The sequence below is a fragment of the Oryzias latipes genome, chromosome 13, assembly GCF_002234675.1.
Source record: "Oryzias latipes chromosome 13, ASM223467v1".
In the NCBI taxonomy this organism is placed as follows: Eukaryota; Metazoa; Chordata; class Actinopteri; order Beloniformes; family Adrianichthyidae; genus Oryzias; species Oryzias latipes.
In genome coordinates, this window is record NC_019871.2 from 22,953,567 (window position 1) to 22,968,354 (window position 14,788).

The 14,788-nt window shown below is 38.4% G+C and overlaps 3 protein-coding genes across 7 annotated transcripts in view; 2 read left to right on the forward strand and 1 right to left on the reverse strand.

The window, feature by feature from the left end:
* Nucleotides 1-6,582, forward strand: LOC101168726 (thiamine transporter 2-like). Its single transcript, XM_023961298.1, has 8 exons — nucleotides 1-823; nucleotides 939-1,118; nucleotides 1,921-2,086; nucleotides 2,257-2,566; nucleotides 2,770-2,921; nucleotides 4,183-4,375; nucleotides 5,254-5,395; nucleotides 5,496-6,582. Exons 1-8 carry the CDS (start codon nucleotides 674-676, stop codon nucleotides 5,631-5,633), a joined length of 1,431 nt encoding a protein of 476 aa, XP_023817066.1. The 5' UTR covers nucleotides 1-673; the 3' UTR covers nucleotides 5,634-6,582.
* On the forward strand, nucleotides 5,865-10,699 carry LOC101168974 (thiamine transporter 2-like). The gene is made up of 7 exons (XM_011482807.3): nucleotides 5,865-6,087; nucleotides 7,359-7,594; nucleotides 7,669-8,155; nucleotides 9,597-9,675; nucleotides 9,743-9,935; nucleotides 10,011-10,152; nucleotides 10,222-10,699. The coding sequence occupies exons 1-7, from the start codon at nucleotides 5,887-5,889 to the stop codon at nucleotides 10,360-10,362; spliced, it is 1,479 nt and encodes a 492-aa protein (XP_011481109.2). The 5' UTR covers nucleotides 5,865-5,886; the 3' UTR covers nucleotides 10,363-10,699.
* agfg1 (ArfGAP with FG repeats 1) overlaps nucleotides 10,453-14,788 on the reverse strand; it is an 18,053-nt gene continuing 13,717 nt past the window's right edge. For 4 of the 5 annotated variants that reach the window (XM_023961296.1, XM_023961295.1, XM_023961293.1 and 1 more), the window contains 6 exons: nucleotides 14,570-14,643; nucleotides 14,232-14,369; nucleotides 13,895-13,939; nucleotides 13,007-13,159; nucleotides 12,834-12,928; nucleotides 10,453-11,203 (listed from right to left, as the gene is read on the reverse strand). In XM_023961296.1, coding sequence (XP_023817064.1) covers nucleotides 11,144-11,203; nucleotides 12,834-12,928; nucleotides 13,007-13,159; nucleotides 13,895-13,939; nucleotides 14,232-14,369; nucleotides 14,570-14,643 — 565 coding nt within the window. In that variant the 3' untranslated portion in view covers nucleotides 10,453-11,143. The remainder of the gene's footprint in view (nucleotides 11,204-12,833; nucleotides 12,929-13,006; nucleotides 13,160-13,894; nucleotides 13,940-14,231; nucleotides 14,370-14,569; nucleotides 14,644-14,788) is intronic. The other variant, XM_023961294.1, reaches the window with a different exon arrangement.

Genomic DNA, 14,788 nt, shown 5'->3' on the forward strand with positions numbered 1-14,788 from the left:
TGAGGTTGTTAAAAGGCTTTATTTATTAATCTGTTGTTGTTTGTATGTTCTTAATAACTTGACATTTAACATGACAATTACAGCATACAGCTGGGCTACAATGTGATATTGAAACAGGACGTAATTGAATTAACAACAAATGCTTATGGGGTTCTTTAAATGAAAATTCTTCACCATGATAGGAATAATGCTGGTGAGTATCTGAACAGGTAAACAGTAATTAGGGAGAAAAAACATTAGAGGCAAAAGAATTTAAAAGATAAAAGAAGTTGGAGTGGGTGTGAGTTTTTCCATGTGGCCCTGTGGTAGTGGTAAGCAAAAAAGAAACAATTGTAAAAATTAAAAAGGCTTTGTTTTATGCTACAGACTTCAATTACGGCAATCTCTTATAATCCTTTTCAGAAGTTCTCCTATCCACCTGGCTGGGAGTTAGTTTTATAGCATTTCACAAGCCTTCTGTTTCCAAAAGTTCAAAGTCTACGGATCACAAACCCTTCAGAAAGCAGAGTGGCTCATAAAAACTGTGTATTTTATGTTTAATGATGATTACTGATAACTTGAGCAGAGTTCCAGTTGTAAAAATACCAACGTTTTTTTGTTTGTAATACAAATTTTTTACACTTTTCCTTAAACGAGAAAAAAGCTTCCTTCAGGAAACTGTTGCGTTTCAATTATGAGTTGCTGGGCAAAGCTGAAGTCCTCTGGATGGGTTTATCCTACCACAATCCTGTCTCTGTATGGCTTTTTTGCTAACTGCCGGGTCGCGGAGCCCTTCCTGACACCATACCTGATTGGACCACACAAGAACATTTCTGAAAATGTGGTAAGAGCTGTAGTCAGGTCTGTCTGCTTCAGCGTCATTGCACTTTCTGGCAGCTATAAGAGGAAGGATAAGAAATTGTCAGCAGTTGACGTATGTGGTGTGTTTTTTCTCATAGGTTACAAACTACCTGTTTCCTATCTGGACGTATTCCTATTTGGTCTTCCTTTTACCTGTTTTCCTCTTGACTGACTTCCTGAGATATAAGCCTCTCATTGTGGTTCAAGGACTCTTCCTTGTCACCAACTATGTTTTGCTTTGCTTTGGTCCAGGTCTCCCTGCAATGATCTTTCTTCAGGTCAGTAAGGAACAACCCACAAAGACCTTGTTTTCAACTGAATGTTTATAGGTTTACGACACGTTACCAGAATGTTAGGGTTTGTTAGCATCCTGCATCTGGGAGTATTGAATTAATAATTACATATTCTTGAGATATAATGCATTTGTCATTAAAGTCCCACTCCGATCATCTTTTGATCTATTTTCAAAACGTTCCCAGTGGTCTTTTAATTATAATTATGCTGTTTTTAGCCAAAATTAAAAAAAAAAAACCTGTGTTGTTTTCTTGGTCATAATTTCCTCAAAGCAGCAGTTGTTCGTTACAAATTTGCATCTGAGTTGTGGATGGGCAACCTTCCCCTCCCCATTACTGTGAACATTATGTTTACATGCTCTCCCGCTAGTTTACAGTCTCTCACACCGCCAAAATAACAATACCGGTGTAAAAAAAATGGCAAGCAATATTGGAGCTATCTAGCCGTACAGTTTTGAGCCAGAAACAAAACAAAGACGTACATGGATCTATTTGTCTGCAAGTGGATGCATCAGAATGGAGCGGAGCAGGAGGCTTGTGATCTGCCAATTTCAGTTTCTATATCACAACTACAACTGTTTTTCATTACCAGTTTTACGTCTGCTCCTTATTCACAATGATTTGAATAACTAAACACTCTGAATTGTAATTTTGAGCTTAATATTATTAATATATATATATATCACAAGAACTTGTTGAAAATTTGATTTCCAATTTAATCTTTAAAGAAGTAAAAAAAAAAAAAAGCCCAGGTCCTTCAATTTTAATTGTTTTATTCCGTCTACAGGTCAACTATGCAGTGGTAACTTCTACAGAAGTGGCCTATTTCTCCTACATTTACAGTGTTATTCCAGCTGAGAATTATCAAAAAGCTACTGGTTATCTACGCAGTGCCATGCTGGTTGGATATACGTTTGGTGCCAGCCTTGGCCAAATGCTTGTTTCCCTCGCAGGTGACGCTTCTGAACATTGTTTCATCATTTCAGAAATCAATATTCATTTATTATACCTGCAGATTTTCTAGAAAAATAAATGCATTTAAATAAAAAGTAAGATGCAATAAAGGTTTTGTTGCTGCAGTTTTTTTCTACACTGGTTTATAGAGTTGGTTCTCCATCCACAGGATTGGACTACTTCTACATTAATGCCATAACTTTGGGGATTGTGAGCGTGGCTTTTCTTACCTCATTTTTGCTGCCTATGCCCAAAAGAAGTATGTTTTTCAAAGTGGAAAAGGCAGTGAGATCACAGCCCAAGAGGGAAGGAAAGCCTGGAGATTACACTCTTGACCAGCAAGTGATGGATAAGGATGGCACAAGCTCGGAGGCAGAAAAGATTGAGCATGATGACAGCGATTGGTGCTGCAGCAGAGTGAATGTGGTCACTGCAAGTCATCTACTTTGGAAGAGCTTCAGGGAGTCCTACTCCTCCAAGTATTTATTCATTTACAGTACAGACCAAAAGTTTGGACACACCTTCTCATTCATTTGAATGAGAAGGTGTGTCCAAACTTTTGGTCTATATAAAGTATGTCAAAACAGTTTTTTTGTCCTGTAAACGAATGTCAAGTAAAATAAAAAAAATCATGTATTAGGTGGTAATCTGTCAGTTAAAATCATCTCTGGTTTTGCTTTAGGAGTTTAATCTACTGGTCTTTGTGGTGGGCTTTGGCCACAGCTGGCTACGTGCAGATCTTCAACTATATCCAGCTAATGTGGGACCATATAGAACCATCTGCCACAGCATCCATCTACAATGGAGGAGTGGAGGCCGCATGTTCTGTTGTTGGTAAAACCAAACTTTTTTTTGAATCAAAATGAGTGCACGAAAATCTGTAAATGTAAAAAATTTCAAGTAGACTATTAGGATTTACTTACTTTGCTTTAAACTTTACCTACTGGCTGAGCAGCTGCTAACCGAGCTTCACCCTACATTTCTGCCCCTGCCTCCCTGGTCAGAGTAACACATGACAAATTCATGCAAAAAAAAAATATATATATAAATATATATATATATATATATATATATATATATATATATATATATATATATATATATATATATATATATATATATATATATATATATATAGTATATATTATATTATAAAATTATATTATAAAAAATTATATTATAAAAAAAAATATATATATATATATATATATATATATATATATATATATATATATATATATATATATATATATATATATATATATATATATATATATATAATTTTTTTTCTATAATGGTGGATTTTCTGTTGGTTTGATCTCCATAGCAACCATTTGATTTTGTGTTCACTTGGAGTGATGAACAGATTCATGTGATTTTTAGAAGATTCAGCAAAAGTACATTTTTGGATTTCCTGGACAACTGAGGTTTTTTTGTCAACCATGCCCACACCGCTCACATGGGGGGACTTTTTGACTGAGTAAGAATGATGAATGGCAAAAACATTCTGTTCCTTCAGTCCAGGACTGCTGCAGGACAGAAAAATTGACTGTTTTTATGTTTTAACAAAAAACAATCTTAGGTATTCCATACAAATAACCCTAACTGGGATTTTATTGAAAACGTCAGACCGAGACACACAAGAAGATCGTTAATAAAACCATAGAATTCATGTTATCTCTGTAGGACAGAAGTCTATAAGAAAGAGGCTAGGGTTTTTGCCAGCCTAAAAACTTTAAGGATGGCAATGCAGCTTATCCTAAACCTTCATAGGTGAGTGGAAAGAAAGTAACGTGTTGGGCTTGACATATTAATTCAGAGGGAGCCAAAGGACCAAGGTCTGCCAGACACATGCTTAACCAGCATCAGCATGAGAGGAGCAAGAATAATTACTTCAATTAAAGAGACAGTCAAAGGGTAATGGATTCTCTGATTATTGCTGATAGCTGATTCTACACGGTGTGTGCTAGTGATTCATCAAGCCATCCTGCGGAGACCTGCATGCATATGGTTTTCAATCATTAATAAATTCAGCAGCAAATGGACAATGGGATCTCCAAAGGGGATGAAGAGGTGCCTTCTGTTTGTGTGTCAGGAGCCGCCGCGGCCTTCGCTGTAGGCTTCATCAAGGTGACCTGGGCTGTGTGGGGGGAGCTGGCGTTGGGGGTGTTCTCAGGTGTCGGGGCCGGAGCCGTATTTCTGATGGCGTTCACCAACACCATCTGGGTGTGCTATGCTGCATACGTGGTATTCAAGTCCTGTTACATGTTCCTCATCACCATCACAACGTAAGACCACAACTCCGCTATTAAAATTGATTTAATGAAGACAAAAATCAAATTGTAGATGTGTCTTACAAAACGTTTGCAGGATAGGCTAAACATGCATGGACTACTTTAGAAAAATGGGCTGTTTTCTTCATTGTTTGTTCTAGATGTTAGTGTAAACATGCTCACCTTTCGTCCCGTAAGGGGTCGCCACAGCAAATCAGCTCTCACTGATTCATACAGGAGGAGTTTTTTACGCTTGAAGGGTCTTGCCTGGGACATATTGGAAAAAAAAAAACAAACAACTTGCAAATTTACTGGTTTATCTAAAAAAAAAAAAAGTTTTTAAATAGTCAAAATATATGATTAACTCAGTCTGTACCGTATCAGCCAGACCTGGATCCAGTTTTTGTTAGTTCCTAGAGTGAAAACCCAACACAGACAAGCTGCATTCAGCTTCTTTGCTCCACAGATCTGATCAGATTTTCAGAAAGCCTTAGATCAGCTGAAAATTTCAGGTTAAAGACTCACCTGTTCTCAGCTGCGTTTGATTTGTTTTTATTTGAAATTTTACATCTGTACTTTTACTTTAAATTCATTTAATTTTAACTTAAAATTTTTATTTTACTGCCCTTGTACACATAATGCACTATACAGATAAACTTGCCAAGTTTAACCACAGAAAGAATGAGAAAACTTCCTAAGTCTGTAGCTACTTAAACATTTTTAAGCACTTCTTTAAATTACAGTTATTTCAAGTAAAGCACTTTATTGAGTTTCTTTGTTTAGTTGTTTGTAGTAATATTTTATCTAAAGCATGGAAAGTAAGAGGATCCTCTGAAAACAATAAAATAAGCTTAAATAAGTGTAAATGTCTGTAAATTGGCTGTGTTTTGTAGATTTCAGATAGCCTCTAACCTTTCCATGGAGTGCTACGCTTTGACATTTGGGATCAACAGTTTCGTGGCGCTCTCACTGCAAACCATCATCACAGCTATTGTTGTGGATGAAGCTGTGTTGGGGCTGGACATCGTAACACAGGTAGGATTGAGAAAAGTCACTGAAGTTTGAGGATGGCAGAAAAGTTGCAGGGCAACCCTCTTTGTTGCAATAGAATAATGCCAAACTATTTTTCCTGCAGTTTACCATATATGGCAGCTACTATGCTGCCATCTCACTGCTGTTTCTGCTTCGAGGAGCGTACACCGCCTGTGTGAGTCGACACTCTGCTGAGCACATGGAGCCCAACGTGGTGGTGATCTCCTCTGCACGTTTGTAAAGACTGCAAATAAAATCATTTGGAGAAAAAAAAAAGTTTTATTCTGAAGTTTTAACGGAGGCTGCTGTTATTTTGTCAGTAATTATTTTTATGACATAAAATAAGCAAATTGGGCCAAAAAAAGTCATTTATATCTATCTTAAAGATAAAGGCTATACTTTTGTGCTAATCCACAATCAGCAGGGCCGTGCTGCTCTTTGGCCCGGTTACTCATTTACAAACACAACACTTAGAGCACATCGGACAGGTTTAAATGGGAGGCAGCAGAGCACGAGCACAAGTGTCCGCTCCGGACAGGTGGACAAACATGGAGGCAGTGAAGAGGTGGAGGTCAAGCTGGGGGTTTGCCACCACCCTGCTTTGCATGTATGGATTCTTCAGCACTGTTAAACCGCTGGAGCCGTTCCTGATCCCCTTCCTGACTGGACCAGACAAGAACCTGACAACTGAACAGGTACAACAGCAAAAACTGAACTCTTAACGGCAACTCTTAAACCAAAACAAGCAAAGCGAGCAAAGCCGTCAAGCAGGGAAACTGAGATGTTGGCTTGCGGCAGAATGTTCAGTATTTGTATTTTTAAACCCATCCTGAAGCTAGAAAGTCATGCTGTCATGACAAGACATGAAAAGATAAAGGCTGGACCGTAAATGTTTAGGGTTTATTTGTCTGGGTAATCACTTTGCTATTATAAACCTAAATGTAATCAAACTAGTGGTAATTAAAGTAGAAATGAAATTCACAGATGAATGGCAGAAGACCAAAGACTTGACATTAATCATTAAAAAACTAGGAAATTAATAATTATATGTGACATGCTTTGAAATGACTAACTTGATGCCTTTGCTGTTTTTTTGGACAGGATTTTGGGGGAAAAAATGTTTACATTTCAGAATAAATTACCATATTATGGTGCAGTTCTCTGTCTCCATTTCTTTATATACTGTGGCAGAAAAAAAAGAGCAGAAAGTTTCAAAGTTTTTGAAGAGGATATTTTTCTACTTGCTGGTTTATGATGAGAAATTTATCATCAACATATTTAAACTGATTTATCACTGGGAGAAAACATAAAATTGAATGTAATCAAAAAGCTCACCAAAAAGCACCTTCCAAAAGAAATAAAAGTAGATGTTTTCACGTGGTTTTCCATGAATTTACATTAGGAAACCATTAGATAAGACTTTCCAAGAAAGCGTAAAAATCTGCTTCTTTATCAACTAATAGCGGCGTCAGAGTGACATATCGAAAAGTTCCAAGAGCCAAAGTCTTCTATAATCCAAAATAATCTGCAGTCAATCTGCAAGTGTGATGCTGTGAGAGCCTTTATGGTAGTGACACACCCATAACTTTAAAATGTCTTTGATTTTGAGGCACTCAGCAGAGATTTCCATTTCCTACAGTCTTGCTATAGTGACTCTGCTGTTTACGGTCTACTTTTTTTTTTTTTTTTAAATAATGCAGAAGTTGTAGCTCCATACTGCTATTAATGTGATTTTTGTCAAGGATTCTGTGTCCGAGTCTGTGCAGACCAAGAAAATAACCATTTTAATTTGACGTTTTTTAGCTTCATACTAGTTCAGTTGTTCTAACTTCTAAAGCTGAAAATGTTCTTACATGTCCTCTGATTAAATCCTTTGTGATGGTACCCATAAAAGATTGATTCAAGGTCCACATCGGAATTAAACCTGGGAGATTTTTTGTATGTTGTAATAGTGTCTTCCCGTCAGGTGAACAGTCAGATTTTCCCGGTGTGGACATACTCCTACCTGTCCACCCTGGTGCCCGTGTTCCTGCTCACTGATTGGCTACGGTACAAGCCCGTGCTGATGTTCCAGAGCGCGGTGCTCTTCGTCACCACTGCTCTGCTGAGATGGACAGACAGTGTGGCAGCCATGCAAGCCATGCAGTTCTTCTATGGAGTCGTGACAGCCAGCGATGTGGCCTACTTCTCCTACATTTACAGGTCATGTGATGCAAAGCTCAGGCAGATGTCAAGATGAGTTGGCTCACACTGAAGTAACGTTTGGTCTGTCGCAGTGTGGTAGATCTGAAGAGGTACAGGAAGGCCACGTCCTACTGCCGCAGCGTGCAGCTCCTGGGCTATACTGTGGGCTCCGTTCTGGGTCAGCTGGTCGTCAGCTTCAACCTGATGTCCTACGAAAACATCCTGGTGTTCACCTTGGTCCTCACTGCCATTGCTTTGGTCACCTCCTGTTTCCTGCCCATGCCAGAGAAGAGCATGTTCTTCCATCCAAATCCCACAACACAGAGAGAGCTAAAAGACGGAGACGCCGGCTCGAACACATCCACAGACGAAATTAAGGAGGAGGAGAAAAGAGAAACAGAGGAGCATTCACAGCAGGAGAACACAGAAGGATCTTCTGGTTCAGGAAGTTGTGGACAAGTTGTCCTGCAGCTGTGGAGGGACTTCTGTCAGTGTTACAGCTCCCGACAGCTGCTTTATTGGTCACTGTGGTGGGCAATGGCCACATGTGGATACAACCAGACTGTCAACTATGTGCAGGTTTGAACATAAAGATATTTAAAAATACACTAATAGAACCAAACACTTCCAATTCATTCCATAGGTCAGGGTTCTGCAAACTGAGGCTCTAAAGCCACATTTACTTATTCATTTATGGCGCCATTGTGACTCTTTGGCTTTAAAGAAAAATTACTTACAATAACAACTGAAAATTTTAACTGAAGTGAAAAATAAACGTTTTTTTTAACCACTGCTGACGTTAGAGACTAAATCAAGAGGCATTGACTGCTTCTCCAACACTACAAGTCAAAAATTCTCACCCCATTGGCAGATTTTCTTTAAATAAGAAAACGGAAAAAAAAAAAAACTTTACCAGTGAGTTAAAAGAAATCAGCTTACCAAGAATTCTTATTTTGAGAAAAAAAAACTATTCTAGTCAATAAAACATGTTTTGTCAAATTTGGATTAATTTCTACAATTACTAGAATGACCATGGCAGTCATTTAGGATTATTAATATTAGTATTTGGGAAAATAGGTAAAAACACATCAAGACGCTACATGAAAACTCAAATAATTGAATGTTCCACTGTCTTCAAAACATTATAAGCTTTTTAGTTTTAGCTTGTGGAATATTAATTGACCCCTGTCATTTTTAGGTTTTTGTCTTTCTAGAAAGGTTTAGACTAAAGTTATAAATAGGTTTTAGCTTTAGAAAAGCATAAAAAACAAAACAAAATACAATAGAGAAAGATTGGGAAAATATACCGGTAGTAAAAAAAAAAAAACTTAAATATCGCATCCTTCTACAAAAAAGTATGGAGTCAATTTGATTGCTATGGTCATTGGAGGTAGTAATATTCAGATTAAAGTTTTAATGATAAGACCATGTTAGAATAAAATAAACTTCCATTTAGAACAAAGCAGGTGTCCTATTGGTCTGTTGAACCTACTTTGAAAGCAGTCCAAATAACTGGCATGGTAGATTTAGTGCTAAAGCAGATCTGATCTTCTGCTGCATGTTTAGTTGATGATCAGAGGCAAAGTTCTTTTATACAAATAAATTGCAATAGAACTGCAGGTAAATCTGCTGCATTGACAAGATCTTTTTTTGACAGGAAGTATGTTTTTTTATTTTAAAAGGAAATCATTTGCGCTGCTGTCAAAGGTAAAAGAAGGTAAACTTTTGACGTATAGAAAAATAAAACACTGTTATAATTCAATTACCGTATATATTTAACATTAAGTTTATAAATGAATGCTTTAATGGCTTCAAAAACAGTATTTTTTAAATGTTGGGGTGGGAGTTTGTAGCTCTCAGTAAGGTTTGGACCAAATGACATAACTTCAAAGATGGAGACCCTTGCTATAGGTCAAGTAAAGCATTAAACAAGCATTAAAATCACAATCCTGATTTCATTAAGCATTTGCTTCAGCATTTTTACTTGGTTTAAGGTGATTTTCTAACCCTGTGACGTCAGGTGCTGTGGGAGCACGTGCAGCCTTCTCAGAACTTCAGCATCTATAATGGAGGAGTGGAGGCAGCTTCTTACCTTCTCAGTGAGCGACCCCACCCTCAAATATCTCCACTCCTCTGTTCGCGACCTGAGCTGCTGTCTTTCTGCAGGTGCGGCCACCGCTTACGGTGTCGGCTTCACAGAGGTCAGGTGGGAGCGGTGGGGGGAGCTGGCCCTGGGGGGCTTCTCTGGGCTCGGAGCCGCCGCTCTGTTTCTCATGACTTTTGTTGGTAACATTTGGGTGTGTTACTGCAGCTACGTCGTCTTCAAGTGCCTGTACATGCTGCTTATAACAATAGCAATGTAAGACACTTCTAAAATCTGGGACAAAGAATGACAACAACAAAAAAAAAAACCTCAACCCTTTGCCTCTTCTAGGTACCAAATTGCAGCCGGCCTGTCAATGGAAAGGTACGCGCTTGTGTTTGGGGCAAACACGTTTGGCGCTCTGGTTCTTCAGACCATCCTCACTTCTGTTGTGGTCGACAGTGCAGGGCTGGGCCTGGCCATCATTCCTCAGGTAAGAAACTACTGTCATTTGGGAGTTGCTCTCTCAACCTTTAACTTTAATTAAAAATGTCCTTTACAGTTCACCATATATGCAAGCTACTTCCTGGTCATCTCTGCGGTTTTTACCCTTCGGGGACTCTTCAGCATCTGGTCGACACATCGACACAAAGGAAGGCAAAGTGAAAAAACATCTGCAGATTGTGAAGAACACAGATTTTAACTGTTTCATCACTGCAGTTTTTTTTAAGTCATGCCAAATAAAAGAGAAAAACGGCATTTTCTTACACATAAAGGAAATACACTTTGAATATTGATTTTATTTAAAATTCATTTTAATATATATATTTATATATATTTACAAATTAACTTAAAATTCTTTACTATCCATTGAAAATGATGTTAAGTCCATGAGCACTCCTGCTCCCGGGTGGGGGCCGGGGTCATTCAGGGAGGGAAGAGGATGAACGCCACGCCCACAGCTCTGATGCCAAATTCACAGATTTCATATTTTCACAAAAAGAGGTTTTTGTGTTTCTGTTAAACAATCCCCCCCCCCCCCCCCCCCCCCCATCTTTGTTTGGTTGTTTACAAATGCAGTGACCAGCAGTAACCCCAGCAACAAACCCTGGATGTCTTTACAAATACTGATATGAACAAAGAGATCGTCTCTAAAAAGGAACACATACAGAACTGCAGCATAATGAATAGGATATACTGTATGCAATAAGTTATTTTTCTTTTCAGCCAGTTTGATTACAGACGATGGCTCAGAAGAGAGCAGGCCAGTTTCACAGGTACATCAGGGACGAGAGGATCAACCTCCACCGTCGAACGTGCCACCAGTTCGTTTTGCAGCCACGCTTGTGACACTCTGCCATAGAAGATGCAAACTCTTACAAACGTTTTTTTAAAGCTACTGGTGAAACAAAACAAAAACAAAAAGAAACAGTGCAAGAGGTGCAAGAGCCAGTCGTTGAGCCTGCAGAGGGCAAGAGGGAGCGCTATAAGAAGGGGTTGGTGGAGGAGCCTCCAGCTGGGTACTGTGCAGGTGGAGCCACGCCCTGGAACGAAGCAAGAGGAACCAATTAAAAAATATCCATTGTGCAAATTATCAGGAGGAAATGAACATTCCATCGCTGACTTGCTTATCCATGAAGTTATGTTCTAAAAAACCTGCGATAGGAGAAATCTGTAGTGGTAAACTTTATTTTTTACAATCATTGCAGGTGTTTTAAGGCTCTAAAATCCTTCACACACTTTATTCACCTTCCTCAGACAGAAATGAACATTTTCACACTTTTCTGTTTAAACTCTCAAAGTCCAGTATTATTAAATGAAAATAAAGATCACATAGGGATCAAAGATGTAAGTAGATTTGTCAAGCTGAACACCATCCTGTCCCTACGGAGGAAATTGAGTGACAATGGTCTACAGCCAATCAGAACGCAGAACACAATCCGATTTAAAAAAAAAAAAAAGTTGTGCTAAAAAATAAATAAATAAAATAATCACAAACCAAAAAAAAAAAGACTTTGATCCAAAATTTCTGTATTGGCTTATAGAAATACTCGGCTTATAGATTTCACAATTTTTATGATTCTGTTTTATGCTTTAGTGTTTTAATTTTTGAATGTTATGTTTTATTGTTTTAGCAACTATTATGGTTTATTGTTATAATCTTAATGTGTCCATGAGTTTTACACTGACTCCCTTACAAAAGAGGTTTTTAATGTCAATGGGAATATCCTGGTGAAATAAAATGTTAGTAAAAAGAAAAATTCTGCTTTATTCATTTTTTTTGCTCACAGGTCCACTTTTTTCTTGATAAAAATCACAATCAACCAAACAAGTAGAAAAAAAAAACTAAATAGTTATTCTCATAAAAGTGTTTTGAATAACAAACTCAGAAAAAAAATATTTTATGATCGTTGATGTTTCTACCACCTCAAAGTGAAGAACTCTGACGAACACCGAGCTAAAAACCAGACAATAGCAAATGTTTTTAGACCAATTAGGTGAAATTGAATAATTTCCCATGATGCACCTGAGCATTTCTCTTGGCACACTGGTGTAACTCGGGACACTGGTTAAAAAAATGCTGCGTTACACAACTAATGAGAGTTACCTCGATATGAGCGAACAAGCTGGAGCAAGAAGCATCTTTTAATGCAACCAAAGTCAAATGTTACTGTTGGAGATTCTTTTCATACCCTTAAAAACGATCAACACTAATGGCAGTGAGCAAAAATACAAAATAGCAGGTTGTTTACTAACTTTTTTAAGTACAGTCAGTCCAGAGAAGAGTGCCAGCATCTCATTTTTGTCTTTAATCCTTAAATTGTAAATGAAAACTTTGTAGTTAAAAGTCATTATTTAGAGGAGTAGCTTTTTTTTTTAAAGTAAATCTTATTTCAGGCGGATTTATCCTTCATAAACCATGTTTTGGTCATTGAGGTTACTGCAGGAGTTCTTGCAGGCTCCGATCATAATCCTAAATTCTGTTCAACTGTGACTTAGCAAAGATTTTACTTCATGTTTAACATTAAACAAAGTATTAAGTTAAACATAGCATTTTTATTTATAGTAATGTTTATCATCCTCCATCAAACCACATATGATTGACTGTGTAGCAGTCAAATAAACCCTGTGAAGCCTCACATCTAGAGAAAACCACAGCAAACTGGAACTGACCAGAAAAGGATTGTTAGGGACTCCAGGTCCTGGCATCGGCTGTCCAAAAGGAGTCACCATGGGTTTAGCTGGAACAAAGGCGGGGAAACCTCCGCCTAAAAAAAACAACCACCCACTCATCCCGACTTTGCTGAATATTCATATGATGAGGAAACTTCATCTTCAGGACAAACCGTTGGGTTGCTGGGGAAACGCTGGAGGCTGAGGGAAGGGAGCCTGGCCAGGAAACTGGGGCTGGAATGTTCCACTGAAGCTGGTGGGGAGGTTGAAGGCTGCAGGATTCCCAAACCCAGAGGGCATACTCATGGAGCCTGTGCCAAAGGATGCTGAAACACAACACAGGACAGGATTACAGACTGAACAGCAGTGGAATACAGAAAAATAGAACCACTGCTGTGTTTGAGGTGGAGAGGTCAAGTAGACAACATGCAGTCTCACAATAACAACAACAACAAATCGTGAAGATAAATCCTTCACCTCAAAAAAAGTAGATGGAAAAAAAACCATGCAATTTGTGGTAATACATTTAAAGAGACAGTACCCAAAATGTGTTGTATCGAGTTCTAGCAAAAACTGCAGACCTAACTCAGGAGTTTCAACAAAAACACTAATTCCACTCATTTTCCAAGAACAAATATGATTAATAAAGTAAACCATGCACACCCATGCACTAACCCGCACACAGATACTGAAATAAATCTGCACGTGTGTCATCAGAAGCATCATTTCAAAATGTTGGCTTTTATTTAGGTACTTTTCATTTTCCCGTTTCCTTAGATCAATAACATTTCTCAGTGGAGGAGCAAGTTCACCATGAAGGATTTAGCTGGATGTCTACAAACCTTCTGCAAGCATGTTGCCCAAATATAAAAGCCACCTACCTTAAGATCTGCTCTTCTATTGGTTTTTATTCTGATTCTGAATGTCACCCATTTTACTCAGCGATTTAGGACAAACACGATTTCAGTATAAAAACAGCTTTTAAATTTTCCCTCCAAAATAGAACCGATTAGTCAGAGCAAGACAGAAGTTGACACAGCAGACATCTCCAGACGACCTACCAAAGGATGGAGAATAGCCCTGCCACTGAAGAACCCCCATCAGGCCTGTCCACCGTGGCAAGAACAGTCAGACATCAATACTCTGCGTACATTTATTTAATCTTTCTATAAAACAATCATAGATGGAAACACCAGAGGAGGCGGAGCTTGGAGACTGTTATTTTGGGTAATTTATTTCTTTACTCCAGGATTCTTTAAAATGAAGTTTTGAGGTGTGGTAGGAAAGTCCAGTCCAAAAGTCTATCATTTCTGTAACATAACACTTCCACTTAAAGAGATTTTCATCTAAAACTTCTTAAGGGTGAAATTACAGGCAAGTGTCAGAACACAAACAAACCTGCTGCAGCTGCAACATGCGCCACTCTGCCGTTGCATTGGAATGGGTTGGTGGGAGCTGCGGCGGCGGCAGCGGCGGCGGCTGCTGCTGCTGCTGGTGGAGCGACACCAGCAGCTACAAATGGATTGGTTGACTGTGCTGCGAGAGAGGAAAAAAAGGAAATTCAGTCATTCTGTGTGACAAAAAGCCTGAATCTATCACACACAAAAGACACAGCTGCTCTTTTATGAAGAAAATATCATTCTCCAATAGACAGAAGTCGATTTCAACTGCAAAAATTCTTCAAATGCAACCACAGTCTATTCTTTTCAAAAACAGCTGCATATGGAGAAACTCACCTCCAAAGCTTTGAGGCATGACAGGCATGGTCTGTTGTGCTGTTGATACTCCCGTTTCTGAGCCAAAAACACTTCTGCAGAGAAGAGAAAAAAACTCGAGGTCATAGATTTATCAGCTGCACCGCCTGAAACAACACAGGCTGAAACACAAGCAAGCAAATGTGAAACCTACAAAAGCAGTGACCCATAAAAGTCTTTTTAGTCAACCTCAACATTGTT

Coding starts and splice junctions, on each gene's coding strand:
- LOC101168974 (XM_011482807.3), top strand. CDS start 5,887: ATGGGAGGCAGCAGAGCACGAGCACAAGTGTCCGCTCCGGACAGGTGG. Junction 9,936..10,010: donor CTGCTTATAACAATAGCAAT/GTAAGACACTTC, acceptor TGCCTCTTCTAG/GTACCAAATTGCAGCCGGCC. Junction 10,153..10,221: donor GCCTGGCCATCATTCCTCAG/GTAAGAAACTAC, acceptor TGTCCTTTACAG/TTCACCATATATGCAAGCTA.
- LOC101168726 (XM_023961298.1), top strand. CDS start 674: ATGAGTTGCTGGGCAAAGCTGAAGTCCTCTGGATGGGTTTATCCTACC. Junction 2,922..4,182: donor GGCCGCATGTTCTGTTGTTG/GTAAAACCAAAC, acceptor TTTGTGTGTCAG/GAGCCGCCGCGGCCTTCGCT. Junction 4,376..5,253: donor TTCCTCATCACCATCACAAC/GTAAGACCACAA, acceptor TGTGTTTTGTAG/ATTTCAGATAGCCTCTAACC.